Raw genomic sequence first — 18,136 nt, forward strand, 5'->3', positions numbered from 1 at the left:
TTCCTCCTGCAACTTTTTTTTTTTTTTTAATATTATATTACCTAACACTCATTCCCTGAGCATCATCACAACATTCTAAATGTAGTTTCCCATCTAGGACAAACAACATAGTGACTTAATCAAGCATGTTATCATCAATAATATTCCATTTCTACTTTCATATAATGTATACATACATATATGTTTTTTATCCTATCTTTGACCCTCTGCCCTTTCCCCCTCTCCCAATACACTATCTCTGCTATATACAGTTGTCTTCCAGGGGAACCATTGAAAATGTGATACCTGCAAGTAAAGGGAGAAGGGCCACAAGTTTAAAGTTTTCAACAATAGGGATCATAGATTCCATTCAATGTTGGATCAAGGGTGGGTCTCGTGTGGATCCGCCATTGTAGGAATGGTGCCGTGGGGCTCTACAGCGTGAGCTATCCTTGGGTATCTGGCTTCCTCAAGAATCCACCCAGAGAATTCTGCCTTTATAAATCCCACCTAGCTCCTTCCCATCTTCTTGTCACCTTCAGTTCTGGGAACTGGATAAGGAAGTTCAGTTTCTGGGCTTTTTATTATGCGAAACTGAGAAACAGAAGGAGAACTAGAACTGTTGAAGTAGTTATGGATTTATTAAACTAAAATCCTAGAAAAAAGAATCAGAAAATGTTACTGTGAATTACTTGAGAGAAACTAAGATTGGGATTACTTTAAACTTTGAAAGCATTAATAGTTGCTGAATTTTGTTTTTAATGAAATCCCTCATATTAATTGGATTATGTGGGATTCACATTTTTTTAATCCAGATTATATAGCGAATTTGTATGGTCTAAGAATTTTAAAATAAATCTCACCACTTTCTTAACAATAGTATGTCTCTTATCCTCCTCTACCATGTTTCTAGAACACCTTCTATTCATTGTCTATGGGATACCAGGCTCACCTCCTTTTTCTAAACCCAATTCATCAGGCAACCCCAGAGCCTAGTGGTTAAGGAAGCTTGATCTCACATGGCCAACAGTGGCTGGAATCCTGGCCCTGACAAGTTGAAAAGCTCACCAGGCAGGTGTGTGTGAATGCCTCAAATACCAGCAGGATGGAGAAATGAAGGAGAAGGATTGTGGCATAACCATACCCCATGGAGAGGGTGCTTATTCCCTTTCCCCTTCCCTTCTTTCTGTCTCTTTCTGGTGAGGGCATGTGACTTCTGGCAAATTTTTTAAAAAGTAAAAAATAAACCCAACTCATACTAGATGTCAATGATTAATGTAGATAACCCACCAAACAATTTAGCTTTGTGACTCATGTCCCTCAATTTCAATTCTTTTCATCTATACCCATCTTCAATGATCTACACCCAGATCCACAAATCCAGTTTATGTCAGCAGCAGGAATTAATCTACACCAAACTTTTTTTTTAAGGTTTTTGCCATGGAGCGTGTGTGCTCACTAGTGAGAGAGAGAGAAAGCAAGAAATCACCCCTCAAGGGAGTCAGCCACAGCCCTTCTCCAGTCTCCTTTTGCGATTTTGGGCATGCTTACACATGTGCTTGGCTGATTTTCAAGTCATTGGGTCTGGGATTTGAACCATGGTCAGCCATGTAGAAATCCAGCGCCTTAACCATTATACCATACCTGCTAGCTCCCAAGCCTTGAATTAAAAACTTTAATATTTCCCTCTTTAACCATCACTTCTCTTCCCAGTTCTCTCACAGCCCCATTCCCTCACACCTTCTCTTCAATATCACAGAGACCCTCAGATCCTCTTTGCATTTCCTCTCCATACATCAGAAAGGCTTCCAGTCTACCATGATATATGACTTCCTTTGATCCTCCATTAAGAACAGGACCAACATGTTTGATATACGTCAGTCATCTCTTGGGATAGCATTAGATAATAAAAATCTTGCTTCCTCAAAATTAAATCAAAATTTGTACTCACCTTCAACATGAAAATATTCAAGGAGTCTTCTAGTCCTTTCATATTCAGGTAAGGGAAGAATCTGTTAGCACCTAGTAACTTTTTCTCCAAAAAGTCTGCTTTTCGCTCTGCTTTTTCTCTTTCAATTAGATGTACTCTGTGTACAACATCAGTATACCAGTAGGTAAATGTATAATAAAACAAACTCAACTATTTTTTAAACTTGAATTAAAATAATAAAGGGTGCCAGCCTGTGGTGTGGTTAAGGCAAGGGATCCCACATGGCTAACCGCATGGTTCAAGTACTAGACCCAGCATCTTGAAAAACATGCCAGGCACATTTGCATGCGTGCCCAAAATCTTGAAAGAAGAAATAGAGGAAAAGGGACTGCAGCACAACCACTCCCTTGGGAGTAGAATGCTTCCTCACTTCCACTCTCTTTTTCTCTCTCTCTCCAGCAAGCACATGCATGCTCTAGCAAACTGAAAAAAATGTTCTGGGACAGTGTAATGGTTACGTCGCTGGTCTCTCACATGGACAACCATAGTTTGAGTCTCAGACCCGGCAGCTTGAAATTCATGCTAGCCATGTGTGCATGCATTTTCAAAATCCTGAGAGGAGAAGGGATTGTGGTGTGGTCATCCCCCCAGGAGGTGATTTCTCACTTTCTGTCTATGTGTTACCCTCTGGTGAATGCACACACCCTGTAGCAAAAAAAAAAAAAAAAAAACACCCCCCCTTAAAAAAAAAAAAAAAAAAAAAAAAAAAAGAAAATCCATTATTCAGAAAATATAATTACAACTGAACAATGAAAAAACAACCCACTTTAAAAATGAGCAAAAGAAAAGATCTGAATAGGCATTTCTATAAGGAAGATATATGTTGGTTTGGGAACAACCCAAATGTCCATCAATAGAAAAATGAATGTGGTATATAAATATAATGCAATTTTTTTGAGAGATTTTTCCTATAGGGCATGTGTACTTGCTGGAGAGATAGAGAAACAGATAGTGAGAAATACACATACACACACACACACACACACACACACACACCCAGCGGGGATGGCCAGGCCACAATCTGTTGTCCATTCTCCTCTTTGGATTTTGGGCATGCATGCATACGTGCCTGGCATAGTTTTAAGCTCCCTGGTCCAGGACTCAAACCGTGGTCAAATATGTGGGAGTCCAGCAACGTAACCATTATGCTATCTACTGGTCCTCATATAATGCAACATTATTCATCCCTAAAAAAGAAGGGTCGATCATAGATCGACCTCCAAGGTTCATAGATGAACCTTGGAGATGTTATGGGAAGTGAAAGAAGTCAGTCAGATACCACATATTTTATGATTACACTCATATGGCCTGCCCAGAAAAGGCAAATCTATAGAGACAGAAAGTCAATTAGTGGTGGTCAGGGCCTGGGGAAGGTGGAATGGGGAGTGACTATTAATGGGTACATGTTTCTTTTGTGAGTGATAAAAATGCTCTGAAATAAGATGGTGGTGATGGTTTTCTAATCATCAGCCTGTGGACCTTAAAGGGGCAAATCTATGGTATATGACTTATACATATACAAATATTTGTTTGTTTATTGAGACATATCTGACAGTGCCTTGCTGCACTGCGATGTTCCTCCCAGCCTTCCTGCTAGCCAGGATCATGGGTATGTTCAGGATGACCTGGGATCTAAACCCTTGGCCTTCCTATACAGCTCCAGTACAGCACAGGAGCTTCCTACTGCCTGCAACACCACAGCTAGGCTCAAAAAAGTTTTTTTAGTTTTGTTTTCTGTTTATTTATTTATTTTTATTTTATGATGTTGAGGTGAAATTAAGTGAAATTCTGCTAGATTTAAATTCTTTTTTTTTTTTGTTTGAGAGGTTTTCGCTATAGGGCGCGTGCACTTGCCAGAAAGACAGAGAGAGACAGAGAGATAGAAAGCAAGAAATCATCCCCCAGGGGGATGGCCACGCCACAATCCCTTCTCCTCCAGTCTCCTCTTGGGATCTTGGGCACTCACGCACATGTGCCCGGCGTGAGTTTCAAGCCACCGGGTCTGGGACACGAACCGCGGTCGACTATGTGGGAGTCCAGCGACATAGCCATTACGCTAACTGCTGGTCCCTCTGCTAGATTTGAATTCTATGATCAAGGTGGAGGAGAGTTCATACACTGTTTGCAATCTTATCATAAAGATAAGCCTGAAAACTAACCATAAAATTTCCTACCTTAGACGATTTTCTAGTTCCATAATTCGTTCAGTTAGAGCCCAGTTGCCTCTTTCAAGACTGTGAATATTGGTGTTATTTAGAGATTTAATTCTGGTTAGAGAAGCAATAAGCTCCTGTAGGTCCTTGATATCATCTTTCAGGGCCATGATCTGGAATGACTGTTGCACATTACTTTCTTTGTAACTTTCCAACTCGGTCTTCATCTCTTGCAGTGAAGTTTCTTTCATGAAAAGCTTGTTTTGAAGATTTCTTAGCTAATGAGAAAGAAAAGTTACTTAAAATCATTAATAATTTTGTAGGGTTATTTTCTAATTTCTTTCCTTTTATTGCCAGAGGGAACATGTATTCACCAGATATAAAGAGACAGAGACAGAGGGAGGCAGACAGCAACCCCCCCGCCCCCCCAGTGGGGTGTAATCACACCACTATCCTTTCTCCTCTATACTGTCAGGATTTGGTACTCGCATGCGTACTTGCCCAGCATGTTCCTCATGCTGCCAAAGACAGGATTTGAACTGCTCTCAGTCATCTGGGATCCAGATACCTTAACCACTGAACTGTAGGGCTGGCACTACAATTACTTTTCTTAAAGGTTTTTGCCATAGGGCACATGTGCTTGCTAGAGAGAGCAAGAGAGACACAGTGAGAGGGAAAGTGAAAAGTCACTCCGTGGGGAGATAGCCATGCCACAGTCCTTTCTCCTCCATTTTCCTTCTGGGATTCTGAGCATGCACACACACATGCCTAGTGTGATTTTCAAGCTGCCAGGTCTGGGACTCAAACTGCGTTCAGCAATATGGGAGTTCAGCGCATTAACCACCACAGCACTGCTGATCCTGGAACTACCGTTTTGATTTTTAAAAATTCATGATGGTGGGGCCAGCAGACAGTGTAGTGGTTATGTCACTGAACTTCCACGTGGTTGACCATGATCTGAGTACTGGACTTGGTGGCTTGAAAATCACACTGGGTATGTGTGCATGCATGCCAAATATGCATGGACCAGAAGAGGATGGAGAAGGGATTGTGGCATGGCCATCCCTGCTGAAGGGTGATTTCTCACCTTCCCTCTCACTGTCTCTGTCTCTCATTGGCAAGTGCATGTGCCCTAAGGCAAAAAAAAAATCACGATTCTAAATCATGATGGCTATTTAAGTTACATCTTACTACATAATTTTTTTTTTTTTTTGGAGAGATTTTCACTGTAGGGCGCGTGCGCTCGCCAGACAGACAGAGAGAGACATAGAGACAGAAAGCGAGAAATCACCCCCCCAGGGGGGATGGTCACGCCACAATCCCTTCTCCTCCATTCTCCTCCCGGGATCTTGGGCACGCACGCACACGGGCCCGGCGTGAGGTTTAAGCCACCGGGTCCAGGACGTGAACCGTGGTCGACTACGTGGGAGTCCAGCGACATAGCCATTATACTAACCGCTGGTTCCCTTACTACATAATTTTTTAAAAAGCCTTTCAAATCTATTCCTAACAGTATATTCTAGTGTTAAATACATTTTAAGAATAAAATAAAGTGGGGCTAGCAGGTGGCGTGGTGGTTGAGATGTCATGCTCCACATGGCAGACCGTGGTTCGAATCCCAGACCTGGTGGCTTACTTTCTCACTTTCCCTTTGTCTCTGTCTCTCTCTGATCAAATTGAAAAATAACAGTAATAACAAATGGAATTAAATGAATAAATCTTTTTTTAAAAGGAATAAAATAAAGTTGGAATATAAGATTTGGAATAAGTGATTTTATTCTCAACAGTATTAAAGACTTGCTCACAAAGATTTGCTTAAGTCTTATTACTAGAGTACATAACAGCAATAATGGACTTTGCAATTTCTAGCAGGAAAGATATAAGTGGGGGTTGGAGTTAGTAGGTGGCATAGGTTAAGGTGGCTGGATCCCATATGACTGACTTCACAGTTTGAGGCCTGGATCTGGCAACTTGAAAAAAACATGCTGTGTGCCAGCCTGTGCATGAATGCCCACATTGTGCTGTGCAGCCCAGCAGACTAGCACCAGTCCAAAGCCCAAGACATGGACTGGCACCTGGTGCCAGCAAGGTTGGGGACCCTGCTCTAGCATGAATAAGAAACAAATTTTTAAGAAATACTTTTGAGAGGCCAGCAGATGGTATAAAGATAATGTAGCTAGACTCCCACATGGTCAACCACAGTTCGAGTCCCGAACCTGGCAGCTTGAAACTCATATCACGCGCATGTATACGCATGCCCAAAATCCCTAGAGGAGAATGGAGGAGAAGGGATTGCGGCATGACCATCCCCCCTGGGGGGGTGATTTCTCACTTTCTATCTCTCTGTCTGTCTCTGTCTCTCTGGCAAGCGCACATGCCCTATGGCAAAAATTTCTCTAAGAAAAATAAATAAATAGCTTTGGGCTACCCTGTGCCTAATGGTTAAGGGAGTTGAACACAACAATGGTTGACCATGTAGTTAGAGTTCCAGTCCCAGCAGCTTGAGAAATATGCCAGACACGTATGTGTGCATACCCAAAAGCTGACAGACGGGGAAATGGAGAAAGGATTATGGCATGTCCACACTACAATCTCTGTGTTTCTCTCTGGTAAATGCACACACTCTCTGGCAATTAAAGAAAAAAATGGCTTAGAGTCTAAAGTTGGATTTTTTAGGACATCTGGTAAAAATCTTAAAATAAATCAGCTTTGCAATCTGAAGTCCTTACAAAAATTATAGCATCAATAAACTAAAACTACATAGAATGGATTACAACCATTAGTAAAGTAATATATTTAGTGTGTTCTCCCTAAATTAAAGGAATTAGTTAAAAGAACTCAAAGCCACTGGTTGATAGTAAAAGCTTTTTAAAATGTTTAACTTGTGCTGCATTCTAGGGTCAGATTTTTTCCAGGCTTACCTTTTCACACAAGTGAAACTTATTCCTTGTCTTAGCAATGGTGAAGGAGCTATCAAAGTGCAACTCACATAAAATACAGACCAAGTGAAACTTATTCCTTGTCTTAGCAATGGAGAAGGAGCTATAAAAGCGCAACTCACATAAAATACAGACAGGTTTAAGCCAGTTTTGCCTCCTCAAAGATTGCTACTATTAACAGAGTTTCAGCTGTTTTCCAAGACAGCATGCACAATAAAAGAGATGTCTGACCTGAAATAACCCTATTTATGGATGGGATCAAGAATATTTCAACCATGAAACCAAAGTTCCAGGAAACTGACAGAGTACATACTGAGAAGTCTGTCAATGAAAAAGAATTGGTGCCCCATAGTCCACCACAGCTAAACATGGACAAATATAGAGTTGATCAGGTAGATTTGGCCAAATTAAGATTTGTTTGTGCTGATTCTTGCTCCCTAAAGACCCCCTTTTTATAATAATTATTTTTAATGTAGCAATAGCTTGAAGGTGGACAGCAATTGGCTATTTAATTATCTATCTGCTATCGGGTGTGTATCCTTGCCAGGGACAGACAGAGAGAGGGAGAGTGAGAAATCACGTCCCAGAGGGGGATGGCCACATCACAATCCTCATCCTCCATTCTCCTCTTGGGATTTTGAGAATGCATGCTCATGTGCCTGGCACGTTTTCCAAGTCACCAGTCTGGAACTCAAACCAGGCAGTCAGCCACGTGGGATCAGCCACCTCAACCATCATGCCACTGGTCTCTCCAATCCCTTTAAAACTTGCACAGTCCCACTGTTAAAGGAATAGATTTGAGATGCCTTTCCCCCCTCTCCTGTCTCCTTGCCAAGTAGACTTTGCAATGAAGTGTTTTTTTCTTTTCTCAAAACCTGGTGCTCATCGTATTGGCTCCTTTGCGTGTCAGGCAGTGAGCCCAGTTACGCAGTAACAGAAGCATTTTCCAGCATTTCCACTCCTTCCCTCCAAGCATTTGTCAGTTTCTACTTATTATCAAAATATTTGACTTGCCACATTCCTAAATCGTGTGTTCCAAATTAGATCCTGTTTTAAAACCTATTTGGAGTCAACAGGTGGCATGGTGGTTAAGGCACTAGATTCCCACATAGCTGACCTGAATCGAGACCTGGTGGCTTGAAAATCACGCTGGGTGCATGTGCAAGCATGCCCCAAATCCTGAGAATGGAGAAGAAGGGATTATGGCATGGCTATCTCCCCTGTTGGGGCAGGGGGATGTGATTTCTCACTTTCCCTCTTTTTGACTCTGTCTCTCTCCAGAGAGCACATATGCACTACGGCAAAAACCTAAAAAAGGAAAAAACAAAAAACAAAAAAACAAAAATATCTATTTAATTCTAAATTAATTTATTTAAAATGATAGATTAGTCTATGAATGATCTGGGTTTTCTTGTTTGTTCTGTTTTGTTTTGTTTTGTTTTTGAGAAGTTTTTTCTATAGGGCGCATGCGCTTGCCAGAAACAGACAAAAAGTGAGAAATCACCCCCACAGGGGGAATGGCTACGCTGCAACCCCTTCTCCTCCATTCTTCTGTCAGGATCTTGGGCACGCACACATGCACCCGGCATGAGTTTAAGCCACTGGATCCAGGACTCGAATGGCAGCCAGCTATATGGGAATCCAGCAACATAGCCATTATGCCAACTGCTGGTCGCTGATCTGTTTTTAAAATACCTTCTAATAAAAAAAAAAAAATCAAATGTTTGTAGATGGAAATTTAAAAATTCCTTTAATTCTCATTAAAAATTATTAGGAGTCATTTTTGAGTTACATTCTCTTTCCCCTCATCACTAAGTCTGTTAATGCTATCTCTTTGATGATTCTCATTGTCTGCCTCTTTCTTCCCATTGGCCTGATGCCTTTGCCCTATTTCAGAGTCTTATTGCCCACTTCATGTATTATTACACTACCTTTCTTGGTCTTTTTGCCTCTAATCTTCCCTTTCTTTGAACTATCCTTTCATTTATTTGACAAATAAGCCTATTTCCAGGCAAATGCTAGGTTTGAGGATCTAGAGGTCAAGAACACAAAATTTTCTCAACTCACCAGGGAGATGAACTCTAAAATAACAAATTAGAATATACCATAATAGGTACAATGATAGAGGTATTAACAAAATGCTGAGAATACAAAGGATATTTAACTCTGACCTCATTTGTCATCTCAGATCTTATTGTCCTTCCTCAACATCCTGTGATAATTCCTAACTGACTAAACACTCACATTGAATGTTATTCTCGCTCTTCCATTTGCTCTGATCCACTGTTACAGTCCCACACCCCCCTCAACCTCTGCAAAACTCTCTTTCAGGCTCACTTTAACTGCCACTATCTCAAAGAAGCCTATCTTGGAGGTGAACTATTTCTCTTGTTTGTTTCTTCCACACTTGTTAATCTTGTAGATGAAAAACATGGTTCATTTGTTTCTTCTATCCTTATCTCCGAAAGTGACCTATTTTAATACTTTGAACATGGCAGAACCTCAGTAAATGTTGAGTTGAAACTATTCTTATAATTATGACTCTCAACCTGTGGTAATCACAATAATTACTTGAGTCTTTCAGCATTACTTTAACTAGTAAGGCAGGAGGTCCTCTGCATTTCAGGGGTCATAATTAACCTAAGGTACCATAAAAACAGTACCCCCCCAGACTTTTATGATGCTGTGGCCTCAGTCCCCTATATTACTACATAAAAACTATGTTTTCGGATTTCATTTTTAGTTCTAGTGTTTTTTTTATTGTTGTTGTTTTTAATTTGCTATTGGGCTCATGCACTAGCTGGAGAGAGAGACAGAGAGAATGAGAAAGTATCCCATCCCTGGGTTGGGGGGGGTGGGGGAATGACCACACTGCAATTCCTCTTCCTCCTCCATTGTCCTCTTGGGATTTGGGGCATGCATGCACAGATGTCCAGTGTGTTTTTTGAGTCACAGCATCCAAGACTCCAGTTGCTCAGTCAACCAGATGGGATTCAGCCACCTTATTCACCATACTGCTTGCTGGCCCCGTCTCCTATTGTTAGGACAATTTTAGGTTGTTTCTTGAAAATTACCTCAGGCAGCATGACTCTAAGTCATGAAGAAGACTATACACAACAATGATTTTTAGATCTAGTCTACTCTACCTTTTCATAATCAGACTTTGTTCATTTTTTTTCTAGCTGATTTGCTACTTTTAGTTCTTTACTTTTCCCTCATGACCAGTTACCTGCAAATTCTAAGATTTTTTTTTTTGGAGAGGTTTTTGCTATAGGGCGTGTGCGTTAGCTAGAAAGACATAGAGACAGAAAGTGAGAAGTCACCCTCCAGGGGGGATAGCCATGCCACAATCCCTTGTCCTCCATTCTCCTCTCGGGATCTTGGGGATGCATGCACATGTGCCCGGCATGAGTTGAAGTCACCAGGTCTGGGACTTGAACCGTGGTTGACTACATGGGAGTCCAGCGACATAGCCATTATGCTATCTACTGTCCCGCGTCCAGCGACGTAGCCATTATGCTATCTACTGTCCCAAAAATTCTAAGATTTAAAACACTCCTGAATTGTTTTTTATTTCAAAGAAACCTGAACTTTGAAGGGTTAGATTTTTGGATCTGGAGATAATGAACCAGAAATATGTTCAGGACTTAGCTAAATTTAGGCTACCCATAAAATTGAGATACAGTTTGTTGATAGAAACTGTCATATAGGACTTGGATCCAGAACATGTAAAGAACTCTGTAAACTCTTGGAAAACAATCTGATTAGAAAATGAGCAAAAGACTTATAAATAGAAACTTTACTAGACGGGATACCAGATGGCAAATAAAAATATGTTCAACCTTCTCAGCCATTGGGGATATGTAAATTAAAGCCACAATGACACACTACTATATACATATTGGAATGTCTAAAATACCAAACAGTGACATTACCAAATGCTGGCAAGAACACAGAGAAATTAGATCACTCATACACTGATGGCAGGAATATAAAATTGTACAGCCATACTGGAAAAGTATGACAACTTTCTTATAAAACTAAACATGCAATTAGCATATGACCCAGCTACTGTACACTTAGGCATTTATTTCAGAGAAATAAAAGTTATATACACACAAAAACCTGTACATTGATGTTCGTAGCAGCTTTATTTGTAATAACCAAAAAACTGGAAACAACTCAGGTATCTATCTAAAAATGAATGATTAAGCAAAATGTGGTACATACATTTCATGGAATATTATTTAGCTATAAAAAGGATTAAATAAATGATACATACAATTACTTGGACTTACTCCTAGAAACTGTGTGGACTGAAAAATCCAGTCTCTTAGTATACAATTACTTGGACTTACTCCTAGAAACTGTATGGACTGAAAAATCCAATCTCAAAGTGTTAGATAGGTATGACTATATGACATTTTAAAAACAGATTTACTGAAATACAATTTGTCAATAAATCAACCAATTTAAGTTGTATAGTTGAGTGGTATTATAAAAAGTATATTCAGAGTTGTGAAGCAGATAGGGTTGGATTTCTTTCCACTTTTAATTTTAAAGTTTTTAATTGCAGGAGGATATGTGCACTTGAGAGAGAGAATAACCCAGCCCTCCAAGGGGGTGTGGTCATGCTATAATCCTTTCTCTAGTCTCCATCCTATTGGGATTTGGACCATGCATGCACATGCACTGTAGGATATTGTTTTGTTTTGTTTTTGTCACATAGTGTGTGCACTCACTGGAAAGAGACAGAGAGAGGGAAAGTGAGAAATCACTCCTCCCCCCCACCCCCCGAGCAGGGATAGCCATGTGAAATCCCTTGTCCTCCATTCTCCTTTGGGGACTTTGGGCATGCATACACACGTGCCCGGTGTGAGTTTTAAGCCACCAGGTCTGAGACTTGAACCACAGTCAGCCATGTGGGAGTCCAGTGCCTTAACCACCATGCTGCCTGCTGGACCATTCTATGTGTTTTTAAGCCCCTAGGGCTGGATTAAAACCATAGTCAGCCATGTGGGATACAACTCTGTTAACCACTGAATATGGGGCCAGCCCCCACTTTTTATATTGAGTTAAAATTCACATAAAATTCACCCTTTTGAATTGCACAATTTATTAGTTTTTAGTATATTTTACAAGTTGTGTAACCATCATCACTACAAAATTCCAGAACATTTTCAACATCCTCAAAGAAACTCCAAACCTATTAGTGGTTACTATCCAGTCTCCTCTCTTTCCAGTCTATAGCAGCAACCAATCTGCTTTGTGTCTCTACAGGTAAATTAATTTAATATGAATGGTGTTTGTATAATACATGATCTCTTTTTTTATTTAGCATAATGTTTTCAAGCTTTGTCCATGTTGTAGTATTTATCAGTATTTAATTACTTTTTATGGCTGAATAATATTCTACTGTATGGATATACCACATTTTACTTATTCACTCATTAGCTGACGTACAATTAGGTCATGTCTACTTTTGGCTTTATGAATAATGCTACTATGAACATTCATATATACTTTTTTTAGAATTACTTATCAGTATTATTATTTTTAATTTGCTACAGGACATGCATGCTCACCAGAGAAAGAGAGAGAGAGAGAAAGGTAAAGAAAAAAAGCAAGCCACTAGGTCTAGGACTTGAACTGTGGTTGGCCATGTGGAAAAGCCAGTGCCTTAACCACCACACCACCTGCTGGACCCACATAGAAGTTTTGTATGAATATATTTTCAGTTCTCTTGAGTATCAACCTAAGAATGGGATTTCTGGGTTATACGAAAACTCCATTTAGCTTTTTAAGTATATGACTTTTTAAAAAAATGAACTTTATTTGTTTTTATTCATTTATTTTGATTTGACCAGAGAGGGATGGAGTGAGAGAGACAGAGAGAAAGAGGAAACTGAGAAAGCAAGCCACCAGGTCTGGGACTCAAATCATAGTTGGCCACGTGAGAGTCCAGTGCCCTTAGCCACCACACCACTTGCAGGTCCCATGAGTATATGACATTTTTAAAATGAGAATATTTTTAAGTAGAGGATGGACGAGCGATTTCTAAGTCTTGGGGTAGAGTAGGAGGGAAGTGAGTGTTGACATACAAGGACAATATGAAGAATCATTGTGATATTGAAACTGTTCAGTATCTCGGCTGATTGTATAGACCTTATACACAAACACACAAATGAGTATGAGTAAAACTGGGGAAATCTGAATAAAATCAGTAGATTTTATCAATGGGAATAATCAACCTGCTACATTACACAAAAATTTACTAGTAGAAGAGAGGGATTGTATGCCACTATTTTATACTGAATGTCTGCACTCTAGGGCAGAAACTGAAAGAATGGAAGGTAGAAAAGCATAGAGAGCAACTAGGGAAGGTGTGAATGCATGGAAAGACAGTGTGAGAGGATGGATGGACAGTGGGGAGTGGGAGGGAGGAAATTAAGGGGGGAAAAAAGATTTAATGGACACAAAAATAGAAAAGTATCTGTTGATGATGTGTATGGTAATATCTTTGACTGGACTAATATGCAATGTATTCATACTGGAAAAATACACTTTTTATGCTATAAAGATATACAATGATTAAATGTAAAAGAAAAAAAAATTAGGAGCCAGCAGGTAGTGTAGTGGTTAAGTCACTGGATTCCCACGTGGTCGACCAAGGTTTAGGTCCTGGACCTGACAGCTTGAAACTCACACTGGGCAACATATGCATTTGTGCCCAAAATTCCAAGTGGACAATAGAGAAGAGATTGTGGCGTGGCCATGTCCCCTGGGGGTGATTTCTCACTTTATCTCTCTCTCTCTGTGTCTCTGGCAAGTGTGCATGCCCTACAGCAAAAATCTCTCTTAAAAAAAAAGTACAATTGGAAGACAAAACTGGGCAAAGTGTACAAGGGATCTTTTTTTTAACTATTGCAAGTGAATCTATAATTATCTCACTAAAAGGGCCAATTAAAAATAATATATATTTTTTTACTTTAGCTACAAAGTGTCATTGATTTCATTTACTCCCTCCAGAGCTGGCAGTATCTACTAGGTTTGTACTGTTTGCCTGATTTCTACACTAAGGCAAAACAAAATAAAAAAAACCCAACAAACCAAAAAATCCCATGCATATGCATATGTATTTCCTCACAAATGTATGTTTCATGAAAATCAAACTAAAAGGTACTGGAAAAGCACATTAAATTTATCTTAATTTTAAGACACTAGACTTTATTATACACACTATCAGTGACTTTCTTTCTTGTAGTTGTTTTAACTCATGTTTATTAACATCATGACCCAGCTAACACCATGCAAGAATTTTAGCTCAATACCATATTGCCAAAATTAGACAATACAATCACTAACTGAATAGGTTTAATGTTTATCTTGTCTATATCTGGCTTTCCCAAAATATAGCTCTCTTGCACCTGTTTCTCTATTATTGGGCAGAAACACATGATAATTATTTTTGTATGTCCCACAAAGAGATAAAGTTAATTATAACAAAAAATTTAAAATGCATGAAGTGAAGAAAGAAAAAAACCTTATCAAGACAATTGTGTTCCTGTGGGATTAAATAATAGGTTATTGGAAAAGAGAAATATGACTCACGCTGGAGTTCAGGTATTTTGTTGAAATCATTATTTTTTTTCCTAATAACTTTAACATAGGGAAACCATGCAATAACTGTCATTAATTTTTATTAAGTTCATAAAATGCCAATCAGAGTTTTAGAATACTTTTCAATATGTATCTTATTTAAAACCAAGTAAAAATTAGGATTTCAAGAGTCTTTTAGATATCTGCTTTGACAAGTAGATTTTTAAAAATTTGGGAAGGGGGAGGCTTAGACAGTGCCATAGCAGTAAAATGCAATGAATGCTCTGTGAGTCTTCATGGAAAGGTTCTAGGTTCACATCTAGGGACCACCCTGGGTATGCAGGGCACATGCAAGCCCATGATTCAGGGCTGGCTGAGACTGGGGATGGACTGCAGAGTCAACACCCTGTTGGGGTGCTGTCTGCCTGTCTCTTGGAAGAAATACATAAACTTAAAAAAATGTATAAGAAAATAATTTATGTAGACAGATGGTTGCATTACAAATACTTAAAAATTATTGAAAGTTACTTATTTAAACAAGGTACTTGCCATCTCTTTTGACAACTTGGCTTAAATTTTTCTTAAAGAATTATGTATAGATATAAACCTTAATCTAATTCAAATCTGAATTATCAAAAATCCCAAACTTAAGTATTAATAATAATAATTATAAGTATTAAGTATAATAAATGTAAGTATTTATTATAGAGAATTACACCACCCATAATAAAATGTCTACAGTTTTCAAGGATTGGTCTCACATTTTTCAAAAAGACAAAAGTAGAAATTTATCAAAGATGTCTTAAGATTTACTGTGTCAGGGCCAGCAGGTGGCATGGGTGCCATGGTGTTTGAGGTGCTGGACTACCATACGGCCGACTGTGGTTCGAGTCCTGGACCTAGTGACTTGCTTTCTCTCTTTCTCTCTGTTTGTATCTCTCTCACTGGTGAGCCTATGACAAACTTAAAAATTAAGTGGGTCAGCAGGTGGCATGGAGGCTGAGGTGCTGGATCATGGTTCGAGTCCTGGACCTAGTGGCTTGTTTTCTCACTTTCCCTCTCTCTCTGATCAAATTGAAAATGATGGTAACAAATAAAGTTAAATAATTCTTTAAAAAATAATAAATAAAGTTAAACAAATAAATTAAAAACAAAAAAGATTTACTATATCTGGGGCCAGCAGATGGTGTAGCGGTTACATCACTGGACTCCCATATGGCTGACTGCGGTTTGAGTCCTGGACCTGATGACTTGAAAATCACACCGGGCACATATGCGTGCATGCCCAAAATCCTAAAAGGAGAGTTGAGGAGAAGGGATTGTGACATGGCCATCCCTCTGGGCGGGGAGATGACTTCTTGCTTCCCCTCTGTCTCTCTGGTGAGCGTACACACCCTACAGCAAAAATCACTCTCTTAAAAAAAAATTACTGTGTGTATGCAAACTTCATTTATTGGGTTGTTGAAAACCCATTTTTGCATAGACATATTTTTTTTTTTTTGGAGAGATTTTCGCTATAGGGCGTGTGCGCTCGCCAGACAGACAGAGAGAGACATTAGAGACAGAAAGCGAGAAATCATCCCCCAGCGGGGATGGTCACACCACAATCCCTTCTCCTCCATTCTCCTCTCGGGATCTCGGGCATGCACGCACACACGCCCGGCGTGAGTTTCAAGCCACTGGGTCCAGGACACGAACCGCGGTCGACTACATGGGAGTCCAGCGACATAGCCATGACACTATATGCTGGTTCCCCATCATGACTTTTTTGACAACTCAATAAATTTAAATTCTACTCACTTCTCTATGCTAAAAGAGAGAAACATTAGCATAAATAAATACAGGTACTTATATATTAGGTTGTCAGGAAAGTCATGACATATTTTTCTTTTTTCTATGCAAAAGTGTGTCAAGACTTTCTATACAGCCCAATATGTATCTATGTTTATATCTACTTAAAAGCAATCAGGCTATTGACAGATGAGGGAGCAGAAAAGAATTGTAATCAGGTCCTGGGGATTAAAAAGTCCACTGTTGTGAACTGGGTTGAATCCTCCCCAAATTTGTATGCTGAAGCCTAACTCACAGATACTCAGAATACAGCTAGATTTGAGGATAGGGTCCATAAGGAGATAATTATGTTAAAATAATATCACTGGGGTTATCCCTAATCTAAAATGACAGAGGAAAAACCATGTGAAAACGCAGGATGAAGATGGCCATCTAAAATCCAGAAAAAGAGACCTCAAAAGAAACCAACCCTCCTGACACCTTGTCTTGGACTCCTCCCTTACTGTGAGAAAATGAACTTCTACTGCTGAAGCTCCCCATCTATGATACTCTTTATATAAAATTGCCCTAAGAAGTTAATACAGCCATCGTAAACAGCTACTTATTCTAAGACCTGGTCGGTGCCCCTAAATGTAAGTTTCTTAACCTTTTATTGTACTTCGGAAAACCATAAGGCAGATACAGACATGAACGGCCACATCATAGTGCCCTTAATAATGACAATGGCCTTTGAGCTTTCAACTATGGTCATATATACTCTGGTTTCTCTTCAGATCATATAAATCTTTCGCCTTTTAACTATGGTCATATAAAAAACTTTTGGGACCAGCAGATGGCACAGTGGTTACGTTGCTGGACTCCCATGTAGTTGACTATAGTTCAAGTCCCAGAGCCATCCCCCCTAGAGGATGATTTCTTGCTTTCTGTTTCTCTGGCAAGTGCATGTACCCTATGACAAAAATCTCTCAAAAAAACAAAAAAAGGCCTATTTTCTGGCTGGAACCATAGAGGGAATTCAAGAGAAGAAAAAGATGGTTCCTGCTGCAGTAGAAACCAGAAAAAAGGCTCCTGCTGCAGTGGAAGCCATCAAGAAAAAGGTTCCTGCTATGCTAGAGACCCTTAAGAAAAAGCCAAGGAATTTTGCAGAACTGAAGATCAAGTACCTGAGAAAGAAGTTTGTTCAAAAGATGCTTAACTATGATAAAACTAAGCATTATAATAAGGAATATAGACAGATGTACTGAACTGAGATTCACATGGTCGAGATGGCAAGAAAAGCTGGTAACTTGCAGAATCCAATTTGTGTACCTGCAAAACCCAAATTGGTGGTATCAGTGGAGTGAGCCCAAAGGTTCGAAAGGAGTTGCAGCTTCATCTTTGTCAGATCTTCAATGGCACCTTTGTTAAACTCAACAAGGCCTCAATTAACATGCTGAGAATTGTGGAACCATATATTGCAAAGGGGTACCTGAACCCAAAGTCAGTAAATGAACTGATCTACAAGTGTGGTTATGGCAAAATCAGTAAGAAGCGAATTGCTTTGACAGATAACTCAGATTACTCGATCTCTTGGTAAATTTGGCATCATCTGCATGGAGGATCTGATTCATGAAATCTATACAGTTGGAAAATGCTTCAAAGAAGCAAATAACTAACTTCCTGTGGCCCTTCAAATTATCTTCTCC

The 18,136-nt window shown here is 39.5% G+C and overlaps 1 protein-coding gene across 1 annotated transcript in view; it reads right to left on the reverse strand.

Moving 5' to 3' along the window:
- Positions 1-18,136, reverse strand: part of LOC102473336 (coiled-coil domain-containing protein 170-like) — a 32,229-nt gene that overhangs the window by 9,447 nt on the left and 4,646 nt on the right. Inside the window, 2 exon segments of the mRNA XM_014584193.1 lie at positions 1,931-2,066; positions 4,144-4,400. Of these exon segments, the coding sequence (XP_014439679.1) occupies positions 1,931-2,066; positions 4,144-4,400 (393 nt within the window).

This window comes from Tupaia chinensis, unplaced genomic scaffold (genome assembly GCF_000334495.1).
Source record: "Tupaia chinensis unplaced genomic scaffold, TupChi_1.0 Scaffold000075_1, whole genome shotgun sequence".
Taxonomy (NCBI): Eukaryota; Metazoa; Chordata; class Mammalia; order Scandentia; family Tupaiidae; genus Tupaia; species Tupaia belangeri.